This window comes from Cavia porcellus, unplaced genomic scaffold (genome assembly GCF_034190915.1).
Source record: "Cavia porcellus strain 051 isolate PalLab524CR breed Dunkin Hartley unplaced genomic scaffold, mCavPor4.1 scaffold_13, whole genome shotgun sequence".
NCBI lineage: Eukaryota > Metazoa > Chordata > Mammalia > Rodentia > Caviidae > Cavia > Cavia porcellus.
Genome location: NW_026947496.1, coordinates 11,831,426 through 11,858,505, shown reverse-complemented (window position 1 = coordinate 11,858,505; position 27,080 = coordinate 11,831,426). Strand labels below are relative to the sequence as shown.

Sequence of the window (27,080 nt, the reverse complement as noted above, 5' to 3'; positions counted from 1 at the left end):
GCTATCCCTGGAAATACAAAGTCAAAAGAGCAACTTACTTACTTACTTACTAATGTGGTTAGGATTTACAAGGGGGATAGATTTAATATAGGACACATAATGTAGAGATTTATTTTATACTCTTCACCCAAAAAGTCAAATGCAGAAAAGTACAGGAGATCTGTCCATGCACTACTAGAGACCCAAAGAATCCCATGGCAATGTCCTGCACAAGTTCAGCCAAAGACCTAAAGCCCTGGCAATGCCCTCCACGAATCCAGCTGGAGTCCTAGAGCCCAATGTGTCAGGCAAGTCTGTATCAAGAATCTTCCCTAGGAAAGCCCAAAGATCAGTAGTGGAAGCTATGAAGTCTGCACTAGCAGGATGAAGGATCTGTGCCAGCAGGCTGAGGGTTCTGTGCTGGAGCCAGGAAGCAATGCTCACGATAACAACCAGAACCGCCTCAAAAAGAACTGACAGGGGGGACCCATGCTCCTCTAATGATGAGGACAGCTGAATTCATATCAGGAAAGCCACCATGACAAGCTTCTCCAGGAGAACCAACCACACACCATCTTCCCTATGGTTCTCCTTCTGTGATGTTAGCAACAATCCTCAGGTGGGCCTTCCACACCCAGCACCATCTGATACAGTTCCTCTGGGTGTTACAAGTTCACCATTAGTTAATCCACCACACTCACTTACTTCTTTCCTTCCAGGAACACCCAATCTTGTCATGAGAGGCCAGATAGTGAACCCAGTGACAAAACATAGTGTGACAAACAGGAGGATAGTATTAGTAAGCAAAGGATGTCGGTGAGCAGAGACTAAAGACATCACAGTAATGGGCTAAAAATGATTCCAGAGTGAAAACAGCTGAGGTTAAATCATCAATAGGACACTCACCAAGTAAAGAAGAGACTGGGGTCTGGATGAGCATCACAGGAACACAGAGTGGCAAGGCCAGCAGCACCAAGCAGCCTGTTAAAGCCACCACTATGAAAAGCCAAAGAGACCATGCATACCTTCCTTTTCCTCTGGATCGAATGTGTGACCTTCCAAAGAGCACTTCATCAGTGGCACATTTCTCCTCCTGCTCTTCCCAGACAACTTGGTAAAGGGCAGAACAGCCCAAGGAACTGGTCTCTCTCCCCCAAAGGGTTTCCCAAATTTATTTTTGAGGACCGCTTTTTAAAATGTAAGTTAAACTCAAAAAGATTAAAAGTGGAGTAGCAGTTATGGAGGAGAGGAGGTGAGTTCCACAGCTCTCACCGTTGGTACTCAGTCCCCTTCAGGGTCACCCCTGCTCGATGCAGTAGCTACTGAGGTTCATTTCCTGCACCCTCCGGGTGTCATGGGCCATAGTCAGACAGCCACCTGCCACCTGCACTATGATTCAGGGTGGTCAGCGCTGGACCATGGCTGGAGATTTGTGATTCAACAAGCCGGGGAAGCATTTTTACAAGGAATAATTCTTCTTCCTAAATTTAATTATATGTCTTTGACACTAATTCATGTTACTCAAAATTTATCTCCTAGAGTCTTCGAGAAACTAGTATAGACAGGATGAAGTATGTAACTGTTTTCTAAAAGAATTACAGAAACTTTAAGCTTTATGAGAACATAACTTTTAACAGTGAGATTTAACAGGATACAATAAGTTTGTAATAGAGAAAAGTCACTTTATCAGAGCTACATAAAGTGTGCATACAAAAGAAGAAAAATACCTTTACATGTTTAAAAAGAAGCAGGAAATGCACTGAAATTATGCAAAATGTAAACATTTGTGCAACAGGAAGCAAGCAAAATCAAGAAATGTCACATTTCTGTATTTGTCAGTGTCCAGTTAAATCCTGCTCAAGCCCTCGTGACCAAAATGGGAATGAAGCGCAGTGTGAATCGTGTTTGCGGGTTCTTCTGAGCCTTTGCACTGTGCAGAAACTCGGAGCTTCTCCTTTTCTGGGGTGGGGGGCTCCCTTATGGGACCCTGGGGCTGATCCAAGGTGAGCACAGACTACTCTGAAGGTGAGGGCTCTCTCAGAGCCAATGGCCAGAGCTCCTGCAGGAGCACATTCACAAAGGCCTCCTAGCAGAAAGCCCTGCACTCCCTAAACGCGTCCCTGTCCCTCGCTGCTCTAGGCCTGGAGGACCACCTTTCACCCACAAGTCACTACCTCTGGTCCTCCTCCCCAGTTTAAACACATACTGTCTGTGAGTATAACCCTCGAACTCAGCAATAGCCCACTGGGTATCTTATCGGACACACCAAGACACTCCCTTGCAGTAAATGTTTAGGAAAAGTGTTAACCACTCAAAAAAGTACAAAGCCTCTAACAAGTGACTTTTCTCTTATTGCAAAAATCAAACATGATGGTCATCTTGGCATATCTGCTGCTGCGATCTTTTGTGAATTATCCTTTTTCCTGAAAAAAGTTCTTTCTAAAGAGAATTTAAGCAATCCAGAAAAATTTAAAGATTAAAGTTTTTAAATGACCCCCTAATTTTCTTATACAGTAAGGCTTTAGACTGTATAGTAGCCCCTTGGGTATACATGCCACACTGTCTTTATCCACTTATCCAGCCACAGACCATTATGTAGCTTCTATGTCTCGGCCCTCCTGAGTAATACTGCAGTGGACATGGAGGGTAAAGACCTCTGTGCCATGCTGACTTCAGCTCCTGTATTCACATGCCCAGAATTGGGGTGCTATACTATATGGTAATTCTATTTTAAATTTTTTGTAGAACTATGTATTATTTTCTAAAATAATTTACTTCTCCACTAATAACGTGCGATGTTTCCTTTTTCTCCATCCCCTCACCAAGATTTCTCATTCATCCTTTACACAATAGTCATGCAAATGAGTAAGATTATATCTCATTGCGATTTAAATTTGCACTTCACTGAGATTTAGTTGCACGCACACTTTCTATGGCTCTGATGAAGTGACTTTTCTCTATTATAAACCTATTGCATCCTATTGAATATTTTTTCATGTATCTATTGACCATTCTTATGCCTTCTTTTGAGAAAAGTCTGGTCCGATATTTTGCCCCTGTATTAATAGTTGTATTAATATGTGAGTTCCTTATATATTTTGGTTATTACCCCCTTACCACATATATGATTTGTAAAACTTTGCTTTATTAAATTTTACTTTAATAGAAAGAAAAAACTGAGTAACCACAAAAGAAAATTTTTATCTTAAAGTTTCTTCTCTAATAAGGACATGAATTCTTAGCAGATCCCTCTCAAGTTATTTAAAAATTATGAAAATCATTAAAAGAATAAAGTAATTATGTACTTTAAAATTACATTTTAATTTTAGAGCCGTCAATTAACTATGAAAGGAAAACACATTAACAGTTTCATACTTTCTCCTCCTCCATGCCTAATTTTTCCTACAGTGATTATTGTTTTTACAATATTAAGTTTTCAAATTTATCCTGTAACTATGGTTCCCAAAGATACTTAACTTCTGTGGATTTCTCTCAGAGCTGAGTCTTTTATCGCAGAGTCTCTGAGTAAGCCCTTAAGTATCTTGACTTTCTTTCTGAGGAGTCTGTGATAGCTATCTAATTCCCTGCCATCCTCACTCAGTGTTCGAGAGGGTGTGCTGGCTGCCTTCACCCCTCTCTGGCCCCAGGCAGGGCATGATGTTCTCAGGCCATTCTTTCCTAGACATTGTCAGTGTTCTCCTGAAATGGTACTGTGAGGAACTTTGAAGGCAGCTGATTCCCTCACTTATTACTAATTTGCACTTTTTTTTTGGTCTAAATGACCAATTACCTTTTATTCCTAAAGTTCAAATTGACTAAAGATTACATCAAGTCACAGAGTACAGACCGCTCTTTCAGAATCTTTACAGATTCAATTTTACCTCATTTAAGAAAATCTTATTTTGTGATGACTATAGCTTTTAATTCAGTCATTGGCTTTTCTTCTCCAAGGACTCTAATTATCCTGACGTTATATCATCTTTAATAACTGTTAGCTTCTCTATAGTTTCTCTTTAATAACTGTTAGTTTCTCTCTATACCATGCCCTTCTTGTCTTTTTTATTAGCATATCTTTATTTCAAACTTGTCTTCTATGTCATTAGTTTGTTCTGTTTCCTGTAGTTAATAATTATTATCAGTTCTTTTGTTTTCCTGATACAGTGCCTGGCTGTGTAGTCCAGGCTGCTCTTGAACTCGCAGTGACCCTCCTGCCTCAGCCTCCCCTGTGCTGTGGTTACAGGTGTGCACCACTACGCCTGGCAATTATTAGTTCTGTAATATGATTTGGCTCTCAATTTGTTCTCTTGGGTCAATGACATTTTAAGGAATTGTAAGAAGATTCTTTGTATTTCTTAATTGTGTTTCCTTTTTCGTATGAGTTTTTCGTGCTATCTCTCTACCTGTCAGTCCTGCCTAACATCTTCTTTTGTTTCCACTCGTGCTTGCATAGTTCTTCCCCAGGTGGTCTGTTTGCTCTAATGGATGAAATTTTAACTCTCTTCTCAGTGTAAGATGCATTTCATTTCTGCTTCGAACTACAGTATGAGGCTAGTACGCAACTCCTACCTACTCGTCAATACCCACAGAAAAATTGGAGCAAAGAGAGTACATTAGCTGAGGAGAGGGACAGTCTTTGCCAGAATGTTTGGACTCTGTTTCCTTTTAAGAGTGAGCTGAATTTGTGCTTCCGGGACCCCTCCCCCCAAAGGGAAATAGGTTTCATCCCATGGCATACTCCTGAGCTTTGTGTCATGTCTCCCACTGAGTACCAGAGAGTGTCTCTTTTGACGTGCAGGTCCTTTATCACCCGTTTCTCCACAAAAGTCACTTTCAGATTTTGGTCAGCACAAGAGAAAACTTTGCATTTTAGTTTGATTTGTTGCTTTCCTGATTTTCAAAGATAAATTTTTAAAACTCAGGACTTTGTTAATTCAACAACAAGGCGCCTGAAGAACGGGGTGGTTACGATCAGGGCCGGCACCTGCCCCTGTCTGCTTCACTTGCTCCTCCACTCCCGTGCCCTTATCTTCTCTGTTGTTACGACCTGTGGTTCCTTGCTTTATGTTACACCACTGAGACTGCTGGGAATGCTGCTTTTGTCCTTCATTTTTCAATCCCGTAGGCACTTAGGGAGAGTATTTTATTGTAGCCATATTGAAATTACAGGGGCTGGGGATTCAGCTCAGCAGCATAAGCACCTGCCTTGCAAGTTTGTGGTCGTGAGTTGAATCCCCGGTACTGATAAAAAAGAAAAAGACAAAAAAAAGAAAGAAAGAAAGAAAAAAGGAATTACATGACATGTCCTACCTGTAGTCCTGACCTCCTATTTTCTCCGTGATCCCCAGTAACCCATGACTAGCCCAGGTTAGGCTGCCACTGGTCAAATTCTAACTTCACAACAGTGGGTTATGACAACCAATGGTAGCACACAAAAGGACCAGTGTGTCCTTGAAGTGTGCCTCTGCCCTCCAAGACATCTTGTCTGGGGAGGGAGATAATACTTTGACTCTTTATACCTGTCACCCAAGTCTTACCTCTCAGTGTCTGAAAGCCATAGAAATCAATGTTCTAATTAGAAAACAGTAGCTCATCTGCTCAAATGCTAATGAATGAGAGTTGTGATTTATCTAGCAACAGCTCAGCATTAACAATTAGAGGGTCTATAAGGAAGAGAGATTTTTTTCCCCTTGCTCTTTCCTGTAGTTTCTTGGGTTCAGCTTTATGCTAAAAATAGTTCTTTTAATTAATGGCTCTTTATCTGAGAATCAGTCATGAGACCACAGTTTAGGGACTTTCACCTGTGGGATTCAGAGATCCTGTTCTACTACTCAGTTAAAGGAATGGTAACGTGAGTTCAACGTGGAGTCTGCACATGGGGACCACCCCACATCACACTGTACCAAGACACTTCCCCAGCTCCACAATCAGTACAGATTTTTAAATAATCAAATCAATAATGAGAAGCACTGATCATGAACAAAGTAGGATAGTTGACTAAAGCCTACCGAAACCTAAGCACTTCGTGGTCTCTAGTCTACAATTGAAGTTCGTACCAGAGGCATGAATTTATAACTAGCTGGTCAAAATCACTCAGAACCTTCGAAGAATTATTTTCTTCTACATCAAACACACTAATTTTTGAAGTTACTAAAACTCTCCACTTTAACCTGACTGTAGACAGTCAAAGTGGGAAATTAAGAAAATCAAATGGAAGAGTGATTGGCTAGACAGCACGCTATGTGATTCTCTTTGGAAAAAGTCACTCAGTGACTATTGTTCATATTTACTGGAAATCAGAAAGATATAGACTTTTATCTCTGTTCTAGAACTTCTCAGCCAGGGAGAAAGATGGACTCCTCTACAGCTACACGCAGCAGCCACAGAGAGAGCTCTGGGCAGGCAGGGGCTGAGGCTATGCTATTTATTGATTGGCGAGGCAGCAACACATTAAAACTCACCATATTTCAAAATGTCTCTTATGGTTTTCATAATCCCAGTGCACGTGCTTCAGATCATATCTTAAATTGCTTGATGGTATCTTTTCTGTGTAGTCCAAATGTTTTGCTTCTGTGATTTGCATGCAGAACACCTGTGGATCTGGTTACAATGCATGCTTCATCTATCAGTCCGAGGAGGAAGATTCTGCGTTTCCAGTAAGCTCCTTGAAAAGGTCAAACTGGCTGACCACACTTTGGGTCACAAGGCTCTAAACAGTGGTCACGTCAATGATAGATTTGTTGATGTGGCACTCAGTTTTGGAAAAGCGCCCAGTGCTCCCCACCAATAGTCCCTTCTGACTATAATTCAGTGTGATAAAGTTCACATCGGAAGAGGTAGACTCTGTGGTACACAGAAAAAAAACTGGCAGGCTGCCCTGAAACTTCTCGGGTTTGGTGTTACTGTCTAAACATGCAAAGCCTTTGTTCCTGAACTCCCCCCGTCTGTTGTTACTAGATGACCACAGTCTGAATGTGTAGCAAGTTTTTCCTAAGGATTTGAGATGGCCTTTTGCTGCTTAAGTCTTTTCCATAGTGAAACTGTAACATTCAGGGCCCTTTGTGGAAACAGAGATTCACTTTAACAAAACTATAAAACTTGAATCACTTTAAACAATTATAAAGCAAATATTCCCTTAGCAACATTTTAAGGAATAAAGTTTGTGAATTATGTATGTAAAGTTATTTTCTATTTGCCTATTGTGGTTCCTGTGGCAACGTGTTAGCTTTTCGGATTCATTGTGCCCACTACTCATCATAGAAGTGAAACTCCATTGGATCCTTTTTCCCCTCGTTTGCCAGCTGTGCGTTTCCCTCCCATCAGTACAGGCCTCTTGATCTTGTTCTTCTGCAGGTCTCCTCGCCTCCCCCACTCACTCCATACCCTAACACCATTGCAACCCAATCCAAGTGCCCTGTGTGCAAGAGATGCTCCTATCTGCAGTCAGCTCACTCGACTACAACAAAACACAATTTAACAGGCAGCCGTGGTTATTTGGTTTCCCCTTTGCTCACTTAGTTTTGAAGCATTTCTCCTGGCAAATTAATGGCGATTGGAGCCCACTGGAGCTGTTTTCTCCTGCAGGACGTAGGGGAGGCACTGAAGCCTCACCTCGCTCAGTGTCATAGTCTGGAGAAGACTCATCTGAGTGACCTTTCTTCTTTCTCACCTCTTGTGGCCTCATTTAGATTAATGCCAAAGATGACCAAGGTGTCATTGTGGGATCCTGGGACAATATTTATGCCTATGGCGTGCCCCCCTCGGCCTGGACTGGAAGTGTTGACATCCTATTGGAATACAAAAGCTCTCAGAATCCAGTCCAGTACGGCCAATGCTGGGTTTTTGCTGGAGTCTTTAATACATGTAAGTAACCAATTGAGTAACTTTTTTTAACATAAAGGAAGTTTCACTTCAGGACATTTTATCTGCAACCTGGCAAAGAGACTCAGCAGTCCTTGTTGGCTCTATAGAATTTATGGGTGAGTATTCTGGAATGTAGTCAATGCATAATTAAATTTTACTGGGCCAAATATGCTCATAGTCTCTCTGACTGCAGAATCTTTATGAAAAGAATGATGTACTGTTTCCTTCTTAATTCATCATTTAACACCCAGAGCAATGGAAGGTCACGGGGCCAAGTAAGGATGCAGGGGGAAAAGATGAACCATTTTCTTCTCTGTAAGCTCATTTTTTTAAACATGAAGAATAACTAAAAAGGAATAAAGAAAGTTACACTGCTTACATATTACTGAGATGTTACATAAATATGCATATTTATTAGTGGAAAGTTTTGTAAATATATCCACTTAATTATTATCCCAGGTATGAAAGGGATTGTAGCAGGAGTCTCGTCTCCATTTTCATGTGTGAGTTGCAATGCCCCGAGCAATTAGATATCGGAATGCGATGAGCAATCCTTCCCTCCCAGTTGCCCCTCTGACGTTTAATCTACCCAGCAGCCAATCTGCAGAACACAACAGACAGGAACAGAATTATTCTCTTCAGCTCTGTGCATCATTTTTTGAAATGGCTTTTGCCTCTCTAGTCCCAGATCATGTTACAATATTAATTCAGTGAATATTTTTAAAAATACATTTATTAAGCTATACACTGGTGATTATTTTTATTCATACCCCACTTCTACAGCCTTGGAGAAACAATCAACTCAAGTCAGAGTGTCCTTCCTGCCTGCTCATTAATAAAGAATGTTTTACCTACTTAGCATATTTTAAATAAAAAGAAAAAAACAGGTAAAGACTGGAGCAAGGCCAGTTTGAAAAATGATTATGAAACCCACCAGTGTTTGCTCTGAGTTGTGATAGTTTAGGATTTAGTCAGTGATCCAAGCTGGGGGAAAAAAAAAACTGTAGATTTTGTTTTGTTTGTTTCATTTCCCTCTGGCATCAGCTAAAAAAAAATTCTGGGCATTTTCAATATACGCAAGAGCTAAAGGAATATATACTTCCTGGATGCTGTGAAGGCCGGCAGGATCAGTCTCCCGGAAGGGCAGTCCCTGAAGCCCTAAAAAGCTGAGCCTCACAATGGGCTGCATACTGAAGAGATTTCCCTCCCTGGAGCCCACATGATGAGAGGCTGCCCAGCAGAGGCAGCCACTCTCAGGAAAGGAATCCGGGAAGAGAGAAAGTCCTCCCTGTGCCTGTGACTTCCCTCAGCTCCTGTAGGGTTGGAAACACAAAACATGGGGAGCACTTTCCATCCATTTGTGCCCGTGATGTATAAAAGAGCCATCAGGTCTGCACTCACAAATGGGCTTTGATGATAATTGTGGGGAACTCAAGGTAACAATAAACACGAAGGAGGAAACTGGAAAGAAAGAGGAAAAGCGCCCCAAAGGTGAGCTTCACCTCCTTAAAATTATAAGTAAGTGGACTCCAGAACAAGCTCTCATCTGGGATCATGTGCATCAGTGTTCAGAAAGTCACACTAGGGGTCCGGAGCAAGGAACTCATGCAAGAGCATGAGCTCAGCATGCTGGAGACCCTGGGTTCAACCCCCCACACAACCAGACTAGAGCTGAAACCCATCGGAAATAGAAGAGAGCCAGTCCTCTTCTGGATGACACTGCGGGGCAACAGGAAGAGCGGGCCAATGGGAAGATGGGAGTGGGAAGCCAGTGCTGGCTGCCACTGATGATTTTGGGGGTGTCAGATCGAGTCCTTAAGGAAGGGAACACTTGAGCCTCTGCAAGACTCGAGGTTGGACTTCCAAGGTTGTTCTATTGAAGTGGGTGGAGAGTCTTTGTTTAAAAAAATGCTAAACTATTCTGAGGGTGAAAAAAAACCAGCAAGCCAAGTCATTAATCTTAAAATTGTCAGGTGAATTATTTTCAATGAATCCTGATGTCTGGCATCCCGGGAACCAGAGAGGGCATTTAGATTAAGTTTAATCGATAGGTACATATGGCAAGCGATGCACCCAGGTAATTTATTATCTAACAATTAAAATGAATCTGTGGTGTCACCCTGCACTGCGTGTCACAAGAGTAAATTCCAGCCAGGAAGAGCAAACCTCACTGAGGTCCTGCTCTATAAATTTCTAACTTCCTACTAGATGTTTTTAAATTTGTTTTCAGGACCATGAGCTCATTAAGTAAACTAATGCAATACTACTTTGATGACCCTATGATAAGAAACTAAGGCATTAGAACACTGTTAGTTTGGATTCTACTATAGTAGCCTTTATTTGGCATCAACTAAAGTCACACACCAAGATGTCTCTCTCATGCTCCCAGGTGTTGAACAAGTCATGCTTTTTCTGTAAGGGACATTTGAAGACCTGTCCATTGATCTTAGCATGTTGGAAAAGAAGAAAATCTCATCTATAACGGGATTTTTCGCTGTGCATTTCTTAAATTGTGGTGCTGTGTCTAGTGATGGCTCTTTCTTGCAGTTCTGCGATGTCTCGGAATTCCAGCAAGGGTTGTTACCAATTACTTCTCAGCCCATGATAATAATGCCAATTTGCAAATGGACATCTTCCTGGAAGAGGACGGGAATGTGAGTTCCAAGCTCACCAAGGACTCCGTGTGGTGAGTGTGGTTTACAGGGGCACTGGCCAGCAGCAAGTGAGAGGGAGAGCGCACGCAGGTTCTGTCTGATGCTTCTCTCTCTTCTATTTTAGGGGCCACTCGATACTTAGGCAGAATGTCTGATTGTCAAAGATTTTCTTAGCTAATGAATTAGAAATGTTATTGAGCAGGCAGTGTGGGTTCCTAGTAATAAAAATCGATCATCCATTTGACAGTCACCATCAAAAAGACCATGGTTTCAGCTACTCTGTGTGCCTGTACTGATTCACCTTTACCTTTGTGTGTTGATACCATGACTCATAGCAGAGATTTTGGAGCTGAGCATTCTCTAGGTAGTGTCTAAAACTAGTATAGCTAACTTTTACTGAGCACTTCTGTGTACAAATCTGTGTGTTGTCTTATCTAATGTTTTTAACAGTTTTATCAACAAAGTGTTAATAATATTCCCATTTATAGATGAGGAAACTGAGTCCCAGACTGGTCATACATCTAGGAAGCTGGCAAGAAGCTCCAAGTGACTCAGACCCTGAACCCCAACGTTCTTACCTCTGCAAAATAGGGCAACTGTTTGATTGTAAAGCTTCACCCTGACTGTACCCTCACGTTTACATAAGTATAGAAATAAGAGAACAGCTGAAATTGGCTCAAAAACCAACAACGCACTTTTCTCATGGCCTTGAACAGCAATATTGCAACCTGATTATCCCACAGGAAGGCTAAGATCTCAAATTTTAAAAGAAATTTCACTTTTCCTTAGGATCCCCTCAAACCAAACCAGTGCCCTGAAGATAGGGAGGAAATCCTGCATCCAAATGAAAAGGATATTTTTAGGAAGGTCTGTAGAGGAGGAAACTGAGATGTAATTTCAGCTGACACCAGGCATTGAACCAGGTGGAATTTCCAAGCCAAACAAATGCACCTCATCTAGTTGTTCTTCATAAGTAATAAAACTGAAACATGCACTGTCTGTTATAAAAGCACCCAAATGGCAGTGCAAGAAGCCGGAAGTCTCAGAGCTCCAGCCCCTCTTGCAGGCACAGAGCATGGATGCAGGAGCAGTGGAGGCTCAGGCTCATGAGAATGTCAAAAGGAGGAAATCGCTGAAGCGGTAGCAATGCGGCATTATAAATAAAAAATAGTGCGGTTCATTTGAAGGGAAGGTGCTGAGCTCAGTAAGCCGGGGGATGAGGGCCAGATGAAGGGCCCCCTCGACAAGTGGAGCAGCAATTGAAAGAAACATTTAAGCCAGAAGAATCACAGTAGAACAGCCCTGGGAGTCCATGCAATGACAAAATCAGACCAAAACAGCCATCCCCAAAGCCTACGGTGACAGCCAAAACTAGCCAAATAAGAATTATTAGGCATTTTTCACTCTGTACCTTTTCTTACGCACAAACACACAGTGACTTTGTAAGCAACCGTACTTCGGTTATTTTCTCCCTGATCTGATCTGAATACTTCCCAGAATCCCCCTAGGATGCACCACCAAATAACCCAACTTGTCTCTAAACAGATTCATACAAAGTTACGAGACTGAACGAGCTTGTTCTTGGTCATCCTTTTCTCTTTCCACTCCCTGCTCAAAATCCCTTTCTCTTCTTCAGTGCCTTCCTCCAATACCCAGTACCAGTACCAGGGCACTATGCTCCTTCACCCTGCCCACCACCGGCCCTGAGCCCCTGCTCCATCCCCTGGGGGCAGGGGGGTCTCTTGGTAGGCTTTCAGTACATCAGGGTGGACCCTCTGGCTCAGAGGCTTAGGCTGATCCAACACACTTCGCACTGATGAAGGGGACCACAGGATGCATGAATTAAAGGGCTCAGTCCATGGCGTGGCTCTGCCTTTGACCAGCTATGTGACCGTGGGCAAAGACACAGCCCCTCTGTGCCTTTTTCCTCCTCCAAAGCGGAGATGACAAAATTGCCTACTTCGCTCAGCGCAGAGCTGAGCCTAACAGGTGTCTAATGAATGTTAGTGGCTGTGATCGTCTCAGTTATGGGCCCCACAGCTGGGATTTCTTGGAGGCAATATGTTGCCATCAATCTAAGCACCTTGAAGCAGTCAAAAGAGAGGTGGCCGGTGCCCTAAGATGACTGTTTCTTCTGTCATGTGGGGGTACTGTTAAAAAAGACAAAGGAGAAGCTCGTCGTCCCCAGTGCAAACTCAAGTGCACTTCCAAAGCCAAAGTACTCCAGGAAGCCAAGGACCTGCCAAGGACTGCTCTGTCGGGGGGGGGGGGGGCTGCTAGGGGTCTCCTGGACACACCCACCAGTCCATGGTGTTGCAACCAATGCCTTGGTAAGCTGCGATTGGCTGTGTGGCTTTGGGAAAATGACTTCACTTCTCTCAGCTTCAGTCCTGTCATAAGTAAAATGAGAGAAATCTCAACAAATATTTTTTCCTGATGGGGGACACCATGAAGTTATTGAGGTAAAACACATGGGTAATTTGATCAAAAACCTAAGACCTAAAATCTAAAACTTTGTGAGCACAATACGATACTGTAAGTGGAAAATTGAACAACTGAGGACATGGGTCAAAACAGGAGCATTAAAAATGTCATCTGTGCCTGACGCTCCTGGATCACAGTGACGGGCCATACTCATCCTATCAGCCAGAGCGCAGGGCCAGCACCCAGAGACCAGGACAGACACTGAGGCTAAGGCAGGGGTGGACCTGGCTTGCTGGACGTCAGGTGATCGCTTGGAGATGAGTGCATTGAAAAGTGGCACCATTCAGCCTGGCAGTTTCCCGGCAGGACCCACAGGATCCACTGGCCCAACACCACATCCCCTGAATCTACCTCCTCCAGTCAGACAAAGCCACCTAGCCAGGCAGTGTGTGCTGTGGTGCTCAGCCCTCTCCTCCCTCAGTTTAGGACGCTGAAGACACCCACAGGAGAGTGGTCTCCCTCTATGGCTTTCTCTCGTGCTATAGCATCTCTTCAATGCTTAGGTCCCCACCTTGTGACATGTACATTTGTCCAGTTAACTCTCAGTGGTCCAGGGCATTCTCTGCTGTAGGCCTCAGCCAGGTCTTACTGTGCCCCAAACAGAGCAAGCCAGAGGGAGCTTCGGAGAGGGAGCTCTGGAATAGGAGAGAGCAGAGTGAGCTCTGGACACTCCAGGACCGAGTGACACAGTCCAGATTGATGTCTCTTATGATCCCAGACACTGTCCCCCCTGCTGGCTTGCCATCTTCAGTTTCTGCCCCCCACAATCGCCTCTTCTCATGGGGCTGCGGTTCTGCAGCAGTGCATACACGTCAGTCACCACCTCCAGGGACTACAGTCGGGGGCTCCTTTGCTGGTCAGCAGCAGGTTGGAGGCCCAGGAATCTGCAAAGGGCACAGCTGGGTGGAGCACTTAAACTTCAATGAGGCCAGTGAATTTCATTGTGGGCCAACCCAAGGTAACATGTCCCGGAAGGTGCAATCTAAGCCTCCTGTCCCCAGCGTGCTGATGGCTTCTGAATTATGTGCAGCCTCTGGGGGAGCCATCTATGAATCACGGCGGACAGTTTAATGAAGGCTACACAGTGCATGGCTGCAGTCTGCACAGCACACGGGGGCGGGAAGGCTGCTCGGAGGAGAGTCAGGGCCAGTGGGTGTCGCCCGACCTGAGAAGAGCTGTTTGACCACCTTATTTAGAAGGTCAAGGTGGAGATGGAAACAATTTAAGAAGACATAGTGGCACTTACTAGGGTCAGGAGAGGCTTCGCTCCTGCTCTGGGTAAATGCCACCCTGTGTCCTTTGGCAGTGCAAGCGTTGCCTGGTTTGAAAATTGCCCATCTCTTGATTTGTCCCCTCCGGAATGCGACCCCCACCAGAGAACAGTATTAGATCATTTGTTTGTTTTGCCAGCATGGAATAGCACACAAGGCGCAGGACAAGCATGAAATTAATGGTTTCAGTCGGGGGAATTTTTAAAATCGCACTAAATTTAATAAATATCGTTTCATTATGCAACCAGCCCTGATTGCACCACACCACATCTGAACACCAGATGCTAAGGATTCAGAGAGAAATTCAGCAGGGTTGTGCCCTTGAGGAGCTCCATCCAGTGTTCATGGGGAGACACCGCATACAGAACACTCTCTAAAGTCTAAGCAGGCTGACAGTGTGAGCTGGAATCAGAGACAGCAGAGGAAGGGGTCCCGTCCTCCACCCAGGGGAACAAGACATCTCCATGGGAAGTGGCCTGGAGTCAAAGCTGTTATCCTCTGCAGTCTTCTGGCTGTGCTGTTCAAAGACGGAAGGTCCAAGAAATGTCCTTGGCCCCAGATGAAACCCAGGGGTGTGTCAAGGAAGGTCCAAGGGCTAACGTGAAACAGACATCCATCTGTTTCATGGAGCTGGCAGGCACGTGTGATTGTGTACAGAGTTGTCACACATTATTGTGACAACAGTGGCCTGTCCTGACACTCACTCTCACTCTCATGGCCTTTGCAATCCCTTGATGTGCAACACCAAGAATGCTTTGCTCTTTGTGCAGCTGCCCTGGAAAGGCCAGTTGCCCAGGCTTTACACCCACAAGGAGCAGATGGTGCTGTAACACTTGAGGGGGTTGGTGTCACAGGAACATCAGCACATGCCCTCCTGCCCTCAGGTACTGTCCCATTCCAGCTTCCATAGCAAACCCACCTGATCTCTCAGTTTCAGTGGTCACAACTGTCCACAGCCTTCCACAGGGCTTCTTGGACGGATGGCCTCATAACCCACTGGCCCGGTGGCTCTTCCATGCCCACCTGTAAGCTCTGTTTTCCCCCATGAACATTACTAAAGGAAGTCCAGTCTCTCCCTGGTGTGGGGTGGTTCCACTAACAACCTTTCACTTCTCAGGAGGACAAGAGCCATATGCATGCACTTTAAATTTTACAGGCTTCTTCTGAGGCTAGGCCAGTGTTGCTGTGACCACTTGGTTTATATTCTGGGTTTCTTTGCTTACTGCTGACCAATCAAATGAGGCAATTTATCTGGGTAAGGAGGAAAGGAACAGTGGAGAGCGGAGCCGGAGAGACCTGCAGGTCCACACACTTGCTGTATAGCTTCCAAATGCCTTCAGCTCTTTCTCCCACTCCTGTGGAAAGAAAACTGGGCCTCGGCGACCTAAGATCGGCATCCACATTTCCTGTCCTGCATTTTGGCTGAGGAGAGGAGAGTGGCATTGGTTATGATGTGCTCCGCAGGAGGAAGTTTGGAAGAGTTACTTATTTCCAATAGTAGCATAACGTCTAACTTCTAAAGTTCCGTTTTGAGATGCTGGTGATGGTGTTGTGGTGCTCGGTACCAGGCAGTGAGCTGCCGTCACAGGGGGATCCACCAACACGGTGCCACGTGCTGGGCTGCCCAGCTGGGAGGAGAGGCGGGCAAGGTAGTTCCTACTTCGGATGCTGCCAGCCTTTTGCCACAAGGCTGGGTCTGTGAGATTCCCAGAGCAGACAAGACATTTAACCCACCTATTTGCAGCAGGTTTACTGACTCCTATCTAGGAAAACCAAATTTCAGGACACGTCAGTAAGAGGTTAAGAAGGGTTTACTGGAGATTTAAGATGCACTCAGGAGCACAGAAATGAGACTCTTCACAGCTTGGAACTGGGAACATTTGCTCTTCTCTTGAAGGGATGGAAAGTCCTGGAATAGGTACCCACTGCCCATAAGGGTAGTGGCCCATTCTACAGATGTGGGTGGTTGTTGTTTCATTGTTTTGGTTTTTGGAATAGGTAATTTAAATATTCTTTGGGTTCTTTCGACCTGGTCCTTTATCTTAGGATCAGGTCCCTGTTCTTTACTTCCTCAGTTAAGCCAAGTTTGGACTTTTACTATTTCCTAGGAATTCTGGGTTTGATGGGTGTAGTAGGGAAGAAACTTAACTCTAACCAAGAAGGTGCTGTTGACATGGGTCACCCAGGGCAACATCAGCTGAGACCCACACGTTGCAGTTTCTTAAACATAGTTTAAGAAGTTTTAGCTATGATTTCTTGTCTCTTTTCTACTTAGTATTTCTTTTTTCCTACCTCACTATGATGAATTTATCTATCCCATGGTGAGTCAAGAAGCATATATTTTCCACTCAGGAAAACAGAGTTCCAAATCAAGTGGGTAGACATGAAAAGAAAGAGGCTGTGCATACTCTGGGTCCCTAAGATGACACCTGCTCCTCAAAATCCAAGTAATTGGTCTAGTAGCAAACAGAGAAAATATCCTAACATACATCACATATGATATTAAAGATGATTGTAAGAACTGTGAGTGCAAATGAATTAAAAAGAATTTTCATTTCCGGTATTATCCTTTTATTTAAAATGAAATTGATTCAGATAAAACAGCCTTTTCAATTTAATTTTTTAAAAATAATTGTGAACTAGTTAATTTGTATTTCTCATATATTTTTTTTTTTTGGTCTTTTTTGTTTTTATCGGTACCAGGGATTGAACTCACGACTGCCTGCTTGCAAGGCAGGAGCTTATGCCACTGAGCTAAATCCCCAGCCCCTGTATTCCTCATTTTCAACTCAAAGTTGAAGTTAACATTTAGAAGTTAATCAGTGATCCAAGTAGAAAGGAATCACAAGTTTGGTTTGGTTTTTTCCTCCGGGTACTCTGCCTGGAAAGCTACCAAGCAAAGTCACACAATTCTTTTAATTTTTCTTTTTTCTTCTCTTTTTCTCCATTGAGCAAGGCAGCGTGATTAGCTCTGCCACTAATTAGCGAGGTAACCTTGGGCAAGTCACTCAACTTCTACGAGTCTTAATAGTCTTCTATGCACATTCAAGAGTTTGGTCTCTGTGGATTCAGTCCCTTCCCAGCTCAAAAATAATCTTTTTAAATAAATTACCCCGTCCTTCCAGCCCGACCTTTCCTCCAGCACTCAACAGCTCCCGATCCTTGCTGTGTCTGAGGCCCGCTCACCTGTGCAGGGCTGGGCTGGGAGCCCCTGGCCATCATGCAGCTTGAGCTTTGCACGCTGGCTTCCCATTGCCTCCCTGAGAAGCACTGAGGCAGGAGGCAAAGAGAGCACAATACAGTGCGGTAATTGTTTAACCAAATCAGTGCATCTGTTTCTAAATACAAGGGAACAGGAAACGGGGGAGACAGACTTTATATGGATGGAAGGAAAAGCAAAGAAAGGAGGGAGACCGAAGCAAAGGGAAGTAAGCAGGAAGAATGTTCGGAACCCAAGACCTCTCAAAGGCTAGGAAAGTACACTAAAGTTCACACATTTAAATCCATTTAGAAATTTAGAATGCTCCATCTTTTCGGTAGTATAAATACTTTGTATGCGTGTTGAAAGTTGAACTTTTATATTGTCAAATTACCAATAGTTTTAGTCATTATCTGTAAAAATCAGGATGTTCTGAAAACTAATTTAAAGATAGTACAGAAGAAGATTTCTGAGAATAGACCAAATTACTCAAAGGTGTCTGGAGATTTGTAAAATTATCCCACAGCGCATCCAAGTTATGAATTCTAAAGTGTTACCCGAGTTATTTATTTTCAAATGCTACCCTGTTAGCCACATTTCTGGCCAAATCGGTTTTATGGAAATCATCAGGTGTAGACCATGAGCTCTACTATCTGAAGACTAGGAGTGTATACACACGAGATGCACATCAGCCTGTTGGAGGGGAGTTTAAAGTTATTTGCCACCTCCAAAAATAAAGCTCACTCCTTTTTGGAGTACCATCTTCTTCCCATCAGGCCCATTCTGACACACTTAACCCTTGTGACAGTCTACTCAGATAATTACTGTTACTGTCCTTACTTACAGATGAGGAAGCCAAGGCAGAGAACTTCACCAGGGTTCCAGATACTAAGCGATAGATGCTGAATTATGAAACCAGGGGACCGATCCCAAAGCCCATACAAGATTTTTATTGAAAGATAACTCTCAAACCATAAAATTCAGTTTTTAAATAGGTAATTCAGGAGCGTTCAGTATGTTCACAGGGTTGTGCAACCATCATTAATTCTGGAACATTTCATTCCCTATTAGAGGACTCACCACTCCTCCATCCCCTGACCACCACCACTACCCACCCTCCATCACCTTTCATGGGTATTTCCTGTGAGTGGAACTCTGTGCCATGTGACCTTTTGTGTCTGGCTTCCTCTCTTAGCATAATAATCACTGGCCAGGTTATACCGTGTGTTGGCATTTTGCTCCCTTTTATTAATGAATAAAATTTGTTGCATGGATCAAACTCATGTTATTTACCCATTCAACAGTTGTACATTCATGTCATTTTTATTTCTTACCTATTAAGAATAACAATGCTATGAAGAGTCATGTAAAAGTTTTTATGTGACCATATGCTTTTGGTTCTCTTGGGATACACACAAAAGTAAAATTACTCAATCATTTGGTAGCTTTTTAAGGAACTGCCAAGCTGTTTTCCAAGACAGCTATTTTACATTCTCACCAATGACATGAGAGTTTCAGCTTCTCTATATTTTTACTGGCAGTTATTTTCCTCTTTTAAAATTCTAATCATTTTAGTGCATGTGATATCGTCTTTCATTGAGAGTTTAATCTACATTTCTCTGATATCAAACACTTTTCACAAGTCTTTGGGACATTTGTGTATGATCTTGGACAAAATAGCCATTCAGATCCTTGTACCTTCCTCCCCCCCATCACGACACTCTCTCTCTCTCTCTCTCTCTCTCTCTCTCTCTCTCTCTCTCTCTATTTTTTTAGGGACCCAGAACCTTTGCACTGAGCTATGTTCTCAGCATTTTAAGAATAATATAAAGACTGGGTTGCACTAACTTGCTAAGGTTTAAACTCACAGTTCCCCTCCCCGCATTCCCAGAGCACTAGGACTACAGCATGGGCCACCATGCCCAGCTTCTTGTTCCATTTTACATTGGGTTACTGTTTTTTTTTTTACTGTTGCATACACATTCAGGATACAGATCGATGTGTGATCTGTAAATATTTTCTCTGAATATGGACAGTTCTTTTACTTTCTTGATGATGTCCTTTAAACTACTAAAGATTTTTGCATTTACAAGATCCAATTTTTTATTTTTTGCATTGGAGTCTTATTTTTTAGCTCATATATAAGAAACCATGACATAATCCAAGATCACAATGTTTGTTCTTCTGCTTTTGTCTGCACTTTGCCCAGGTTTAGATCTTTTGTCTGGGTCTAGGATCCATTTTGAGTTAACTTTTATATATGCTAAGAGGGAAAGAAAGAAGAAACTAAGAAAGACCAAAATCGCCTCACCAATGATCCCTGAAAGGAATGAACTATTTTTCTCTTGCTGTTTTAAACACTCCGTGTCTTCAGCTTTCATCACGTCGGCTATGATGTCTGTAGGTACAGGTCATGTGAATCTTATTTGGAGTTCTGAACTTCCTCAGTGTATGTAACAATACATTGAATTTAATTTGAAAGATGTATGGCTGGGGGGACCAGGCATTGAACTCATGACCTCATGCTTTCCAGGCAGGTGCTTATGCCGCTGAGCTAAATCCTGGCCTCTGACTATTTCTTAAAATATTATGTCTACCATTTTTCTCTCCAGGACTCCCACGAGTATATTAATATATTTCATATATTTTGGAGGTTTGCTCATTTTCCTTCCCTTGTTTTCTTCTCATGTTCAAGCTTAATCTTTTCAAATGACTTAGCTTCAAATTCACTAATTACTTCTTTCTGTGTATCGCTTCAAATTTATTTCTGAAGCACTCTATTGTATTTTTATTGTTTTTAACTATATAATTTCTATTTCACTCTTTTTCAAATTTCTATCTTTACTGATAGTCTGAACTCGGTGAGACAGCATTCTAATGTCTTCCCTTAGTTTTTGAACACATTTGTAAAATTTGATTTACAATCTTTTCCTAGTAAGTCCAAAATCATGGCTTCCTTTTTTCCAGTTTTTCTTGACTTCTGTTTATTTTTTATGTATGGACCATAATTTCTAGTTGCATATGTGTGTGTGTGCATCCATGTATGTATAAGTGTATGTTCCCACGTACATGTGTACCTTATAACTTTTGTTTAAAATCAGATACTTTTAGTAAAACAGTGTGTCAACTCTTCAGTCAGATTTACTGTTCTCAGGAAATTAGAGAGGTTGTGAAAGGAACTGGAAATAAGTCATATAGAAAAAACTAAGGTGTTTTTCATTCTAACAAAATATCATACTCTACTTAATCACAAAATCCACCTAGGATAGTCATCGTAGACACCATTCAGAAGTTGCTAGAAAAAAAGTTAGAGGCTAATAAAACATGCGTCATCTATGCCAACTTATTTTCATGATTTAATAAGACATTTTTTAAAACTTTATAAAAATAAGAGCTATCAACTTTAGAATATCATGTCCATAAGTAGCTTTATAATGCTAATTTTAAAAGTAATGCTAAATATTGATTGGGTGCCTAGCGAGCCTTTTGGATGGTTTGTTTAAAAGTCTTAAGTATTTTTGGAGGAACTTGCTCAAACTTTATAACAGAAAAGTTATTAGAATTGTACAAAAAATACCTTCAAAATCTGATCTTTTCTTCATTTTCAGTTAGAATATCAATTCCTGACTTTTGCGCTGTGGGAAGTGGTAAGGTACATGGGTCCCAATCCCCCCGTGAAGTGGGAAGGGGCCATCTGGGCTCAGCGGGGGCCTTCTGCTCACTAGTGATGGACAGTGTGCTTCGTATGAATGTGTGCCATCTTTCCCTGGAGTGTTTTTGGTTTGGGTTATGGCTGGGATTTTGGTTTTGCTTTGCTTTTCTTTGCTTATGAGTTTTACGTTTCTTTGTATCTTGTTTCTGCCGAATTTAGTTTCATCCATTTACTCACATTACGTTAAAACAAAATACCCAAAAAGTCAAAGAAGGAGGAGAAAACCCCTGTACTATTATCCCTAATTTTCAAAGAAAATGCTTTCATGAAAGCTGTGGTAAAGTTCTCTTAATAAATATTTGTCACCTGCTCCTGGCAGTCTGAGACTAGAACCTCTGTACTCCAGGAGCAAAAAAAGACCACACTGTCACTAGGACAGACTTTGTGAAGCCACAGTAACCTTCATAAATGGGAGACTGTTAGTACGGCTTTGCTGCTCCTGCAGCTGAATGCATTAGGGTGGCTTTAGGCACTGATCCCGGTAGGAGCATGGCAGCATTTAGGGCTATTGTCCTTTCTCATTGACTCCAGCATCCAGTTGGTGGTCCAAGCCTGTGTCTGAGCAGGTATTAATGATTTTGACTGTCACACCAGCTGTAAACACACTGACAGGTCTGTGCTGGGAGTTGCAGGGCCCTGCTCCAGGTCTACATCCATCTGCAACTCCCTTAGTCTCTCTTGCTCTGCAGGAGATGGTGCTTAAACTGTAACTTCTGAATAAGCACCATGGATTCCCTTATGTTCATAAGATAATCAATAATGGACATCTTTATTACTTCTCTTTTGGCCTGGTGGGAAGTGGTTCCTACCACAGCAATCTTTGCTGAGATGGAACGTTCCATTCTATGGCATCTTCTATCAGGATTGGTTATCCAGGGCTTCCTCAGGTGGCTTCCAACTGGAGGGAACTATAGAGCTGAGCCCCAGGGAGAGCAGCACTAGCCTGGTCCCCACCTGATTGGGTCTCTGGCTTTTGGCTGAAACGGCCCAAGGTGCATCCTTCCTGGCTTCAGCATTGGGTTAGCCCCCAACAACCACCAGCAGTGTGGTGTCCTGCCCACAGCTTCGCACGGCCTCCCTCCAGCCCGTCACTGAATGTTCCTTCCTGCCTGCTTGCTTTGTTGTACGCCCTGACAAATGTTTTCTCAATCTCAGCTTTCGTTGCCACATTCAAATGTCTTGTTAGACAAGCTTCAGAATCCACCAAATTATCTCCACTTGTTTCTGTCAACTCCCACCCTCCTCCAAGCTCACTGTCCTTACAGTGGCAAGAGTTAAAAAATCCAAAGGTGTGCTGGCATCTGTGTCACCACTAACACTGTCCGGATCAGGAGCTTATCAGCAGAACCCCAGAGTCAGAGCTGTGGCAGTCTGCCTCCAGCACACAAATAACCTGAAAGATAGTCTGTCTCCCAGCCCCTGCCATGGTTGCAAATGAAAGAATTCAAACATTTGGTTTACATTTGAAGTTGGTTCAAAATTTCTCCTGCAGGGCCTTCTCTCCATCCTATTTGCGCTTTCCCCTGGGCCCATAAGAAGCTGTACAAACCGAATTACAAGGCTATGCCTTTCTTCGCTTTTAAGGACTCTTTTTCTCTGAAACCTTTCTGGGCAGGTTGTAAATGAGATGACCGTGTGGCGTGATTAAGCATTAGTCAAGTTAAAAGCTGTTCAGGACTCCTTGCTTAAATTAACTACTTTATTTTCACTGAGCACAGAGCACACAGAGATCAAAGGCTCAACTTGTTGGTTTCAGATGCATTTTCTGTCCATTTCTCCCCCACCCCACGGGCTTCTGCACCTCTGGAGGGGACCCAGCTGTGAGGCCCAGTGTTAACCTCAAACAGTACTTTACCTTCTTCTAATTAAAAAAATAATAATAATAATAACTCCTAATGTTTGGAGGCTACTGCATGTTTATTATTTAGCAGTTTCAAACATTGTAAGTCATTCTTGCCTACATCTCTGCGTATTGTGTGTTTGCATTGCCATGTGGCAGAGTACCATGCACTTAGCAGCCTGAGTCAACACAAACTTGTTATCAGGCAGTTTTTGTGGGTCAGGAATCCAGGCTCAGGCTAGCTGGCCTTTTGCTGAGATTCTCAGATGGTGCAAAGTGTGCTTGGCATTGCTGTACCTTCTGACGCTTCAGGTTTCAGGAGGGAGGGAGTTCTCTGCAGCATGAAAGCCTCATCTTCCTCAAGACAGCAAGGGGGTGTCTCTTCTTCTTTCATCCCTTGATTTGCTGTCTTTTATTCTAGAACCAGATTAGAGAGATCATCTGATTAGGCAAGGCTCACCCTGATAATTAACTCGAAGTCAGCGGATTGGTAACCTTAATTACAAAATACTCCATGGTGTGTAAAATGGCATAATCACAAGAGATATATGACATCCTTCTATTTATGGATTTTGCTCGCACTTAAAGGGCCAGAGTAACAGGGTTTATTAAAATTCTGCTTGCCGTACATAAACACTAACATACACGCTGTACGTTGTGCTCTGCAGGGTGATTTTCTCAATGAATGTGCCCTGGAATCTTTCCTGACTAGTAAATACAAATCAGTATTTTCATGGAAGGATGGTATTCTATTTTGTGTTTCAAAATACTTAATCACATACTGGACAGTTAAGTTGTTTCCAGTATTTCCTTCCTATAAATTATCTTAAATGAACATTCTTAGCCACTTGTTTTTAGTTTGTGTGATAATTTTCTGTGTGCAAATGGGAAGCAAATTGGTTTACTGAAAGAAAAGACAACCTAAAAGTAATGCGGTGATAGCTCGTGTAGGAGCCCCCAGGAGTTCATGTGCTGTTTTCCTAGTGAAGTGCTTGCCTCTAGTGAAAAGTTCCCTGGGCCTTTGTAGCAATACTGCTGATTTACCAGTATCTTTAAAAAGACTCCTAAAAATCACTGCCACTGCTGAAACATTCAGAAATATCATAAAGCAGACATGTGATCTTAATCTGTCAACTCTATCATTTTCTACACTTCCCCAATTTTTTCAGACTGTTTAAGCAACACTTGATGAGATTCTTATTTTAATTCCTGCACTGCTTTACACAGAGGCAAAGAGAAAGCTAATTCATATTAGAGGTTTACAACTTCCTAATGCTAGAGGAACAGTGAACATTTTAGTATTGTAGTAGGGACCCACGTTCCAGTGAAGGTGCTGAGCAAATAGTAAGCTCTGACTCTTAATGAACGAGAAAACAAACCAATATTTAATAACACTTGCTTCGTTAAGAGAAGCCTTCTAGCTGTTCCAATGCAGTACTCTTCCTTATCTGAAGTTTCACTTCTCATGTTTTCAGTTATCAAGATAAGAAAATGGTAAATGGGAAATTCTATAAATGAAGTCATAATTTTTTAAATTGCATATTCCTTTAACACTCACTATCCTGCTCCATCTTGCCTGGAATTGAATCATCCTTTTATCCAGTGTATCCACTCTATATACGCTACCTGCCTGTTAGTAACTGGCTTGTTAAAACAATGACTGTGGTGTTAGCATTACAATCCTTGTATACAAGTAACCTGGGTTGGGGAAGGAGAAGGACCACATTCACACAAATTCTACTGCAGTACATTGTTAGAATTGTTCTTGATATTCATTATTGTTAAACTTCTACTTTGCCCAATCTATAAATTAAACCTTATCATAGGTAAGTGTGAATAGTAATAAGTGTAGTGACTAGAGGGTTTTCCACTATCTGTGGCTTCATGCAAATCCTGTGGCCTTGGAGTGTGCCCCCTGTGGGTACAGGGGCGTTTTGTACTTAGCACTGCGTCAGGGTAAGGTTAGTTTCAGTGCGGAAAATATGGAAGTGAATAGGACAAAGGCTCAGAAGTAGTTTCATGCCCTCCACAAATGCATGAAAAAAAACCCACAAGATTAAAACAAGGAGTGTTACAGCTTCAGGTAAAGAAGGTTCAGAAAAAGAAGCAGCATTTCAGGGGCCAGTGTATACTTCCTAACCTGGAGAGTTAGTAAAAGACTAAGAAATATTTGTACAAGAAGATTAAGTATTTCAGATCTAATGCACAGAATGATGACTACTGTTAATTGCTGTCACACTAAACTTCAAATGTATTCACCACAAAAAATGACAAGTGAGGTAATACATTAATTGGCTTGTTGTAATCCTCCCATTATGGTTACATATATCAAAATAGGTCACCACATTCCAAAACTTTATATATATTACATTTTTATTATTAGTTGCCAATTTAAAATTTTTGGTACCAAGACTTGAACTTAGGACCTTGCACTTGCCAGGCAGGCACTTATCCTGCTGAGCTACATCCCAGGCCCTAATTTAAAATGTTTTGGATGAAATGTTTCTTAAGTCAAAGGGAAATCATACTTGTATGACAATGCAGATGCTCTGAAATGTGTGTGAATTGTATCAAAAATGTTAAATATTTGATATTGGCCAAAGATATTCTTCCCTTTCCACCAACAATCTCTGTAAACCATGTAAATGTTTTAACCAAAACCAAATATCCATAACAATAGCTCCTTCCATGGGGAGCTTTGGGTATAATGGACAAATCTGTATGCACAGAGTTACATCCACTGAAATTCTAAGCCCTCATGGTATTTCCCTGGCCTTCCTGAAAGCCACTGGCTCCCACCCACTGAGGAACTCAGCCACACTGGGACTGCCTGCAAGTGCCTGACCCTCCTGTCTTCAACACATAGGGATCTCTCAGTCTTGTGTGTAACTGCGAGAAAGATCTTGCTAAACTAATTAAGTCTCAGAGAGCAAAGAAATTTCCCATAGCTCCCGGCCATTTGAAAAGAAATATTATCTTCAAAGAAAAGTCCTTACTGGTATCTGAAGTGCAAAGCATATTTCTCTTGTTGCAGTTTAACCTTGCCAAGGAGATTTGGATTTAAATAAGGACTCTCTGGCGCCTATTAATCTAAGGTGATGGCGTAGCAGAGAAAGCCAGTGTCATTAAGCGTTGGGTTGTTCGGGAAGAGGATGGTGTCCATCAGGACTGCACGTGTCTGGTTTCTGTCCTCCTCTGGATCCACCTGTGTGATGGGTCACCTTTGCTGTTCTGAAGGGGGCTAGGAAAGGGGTGGACACCCACAAGACTTTCCCTCAGCTTCTGAGCAGAGACAGAGGCAGTTCTCAGGTAGAAACTCATCTCCTGCTCCTGCTCAGAGGCCTCCACACCTGACCCTGACCACACTGAGCACCTGGACACCCTGCTCCTCTCCCTGCAAACCATACCTCACTTCCCACACTTACCAGGAGGCTACTTCTGACTTCGTCCTCTTGCATCCTTTTCTACATAAGCACCTTTTATTCTTGCTTCCTCCCCTCAACTTCTCCTAACCCAGCAGAGTCCAAACAGTCTTCCCTGCATTTCATGATGTGCTAACCTCCAGCCCATCTTTCCTCTCCCTTTCACAGCTTAGATCTCTCTTGCAGAAAAACCCGTACCATCTCACTGCCTTTCCCAACACAACAGGTTTGGCCGCATCCTCCACCACCTGTAAAGGATTCAAGGGCCTCCTTATAAAATCCAGACATTTTGTATATTTATAAAAATGACCCTTGGGTCTCACCTCCTGGGTTTCCCACAGACACAAAGATCCATCGTGTCCAAAATTGAGCTGGTCACACACTCATCTCCACTGCACTCAGGACAAACTCTCCTCTCCGTTGTCCAGAGCCTCAATGACAAAACCACCATGCACATTGCAGCAGACATAAAAGCCTTCTTCGGCTCATCCAGAGTCTTCAGACCCCGTAGGCCCTCGGGGTTTTCCCTCTGACAGCTCTGCTCCTGTCCATGGTGTCAGTCACCTCCTTTGGATGTCTTTTTGTATTAATGTGGTGTTTCAGAGCAGGATGGGGTGGAAGGACTTGGGGGAAGGACTCAGCTCATCTCCGGTCCATTC

General features: G+C 42.7%; 1 protein-coding gene across 1 annotated transcript in view; it reads left to right on the top strand.

The window, feature by feature from the left end:
• F13a1 (coagulation factor XIII A chain) overlaps nt 1-27,080 on the top strand; it is a 155,893-nt gene that overhangs the window by 83,366 nt on the left and 45,447 nt on the right. The window contains exons 7-8 of the mRNA XM_003468825.5: nt 7,665-7,839; nt 10,387-10,525. Of these exons, the coding sequence (XP_003468873.2) occupies nt 7,665-7,839; nt 10,387-10,525 (314 nt within the window). The remainder of the gene's footprint in view (nt 1-7,664; nt 7,840-10,386; nt 10,526-27,080) is intronic.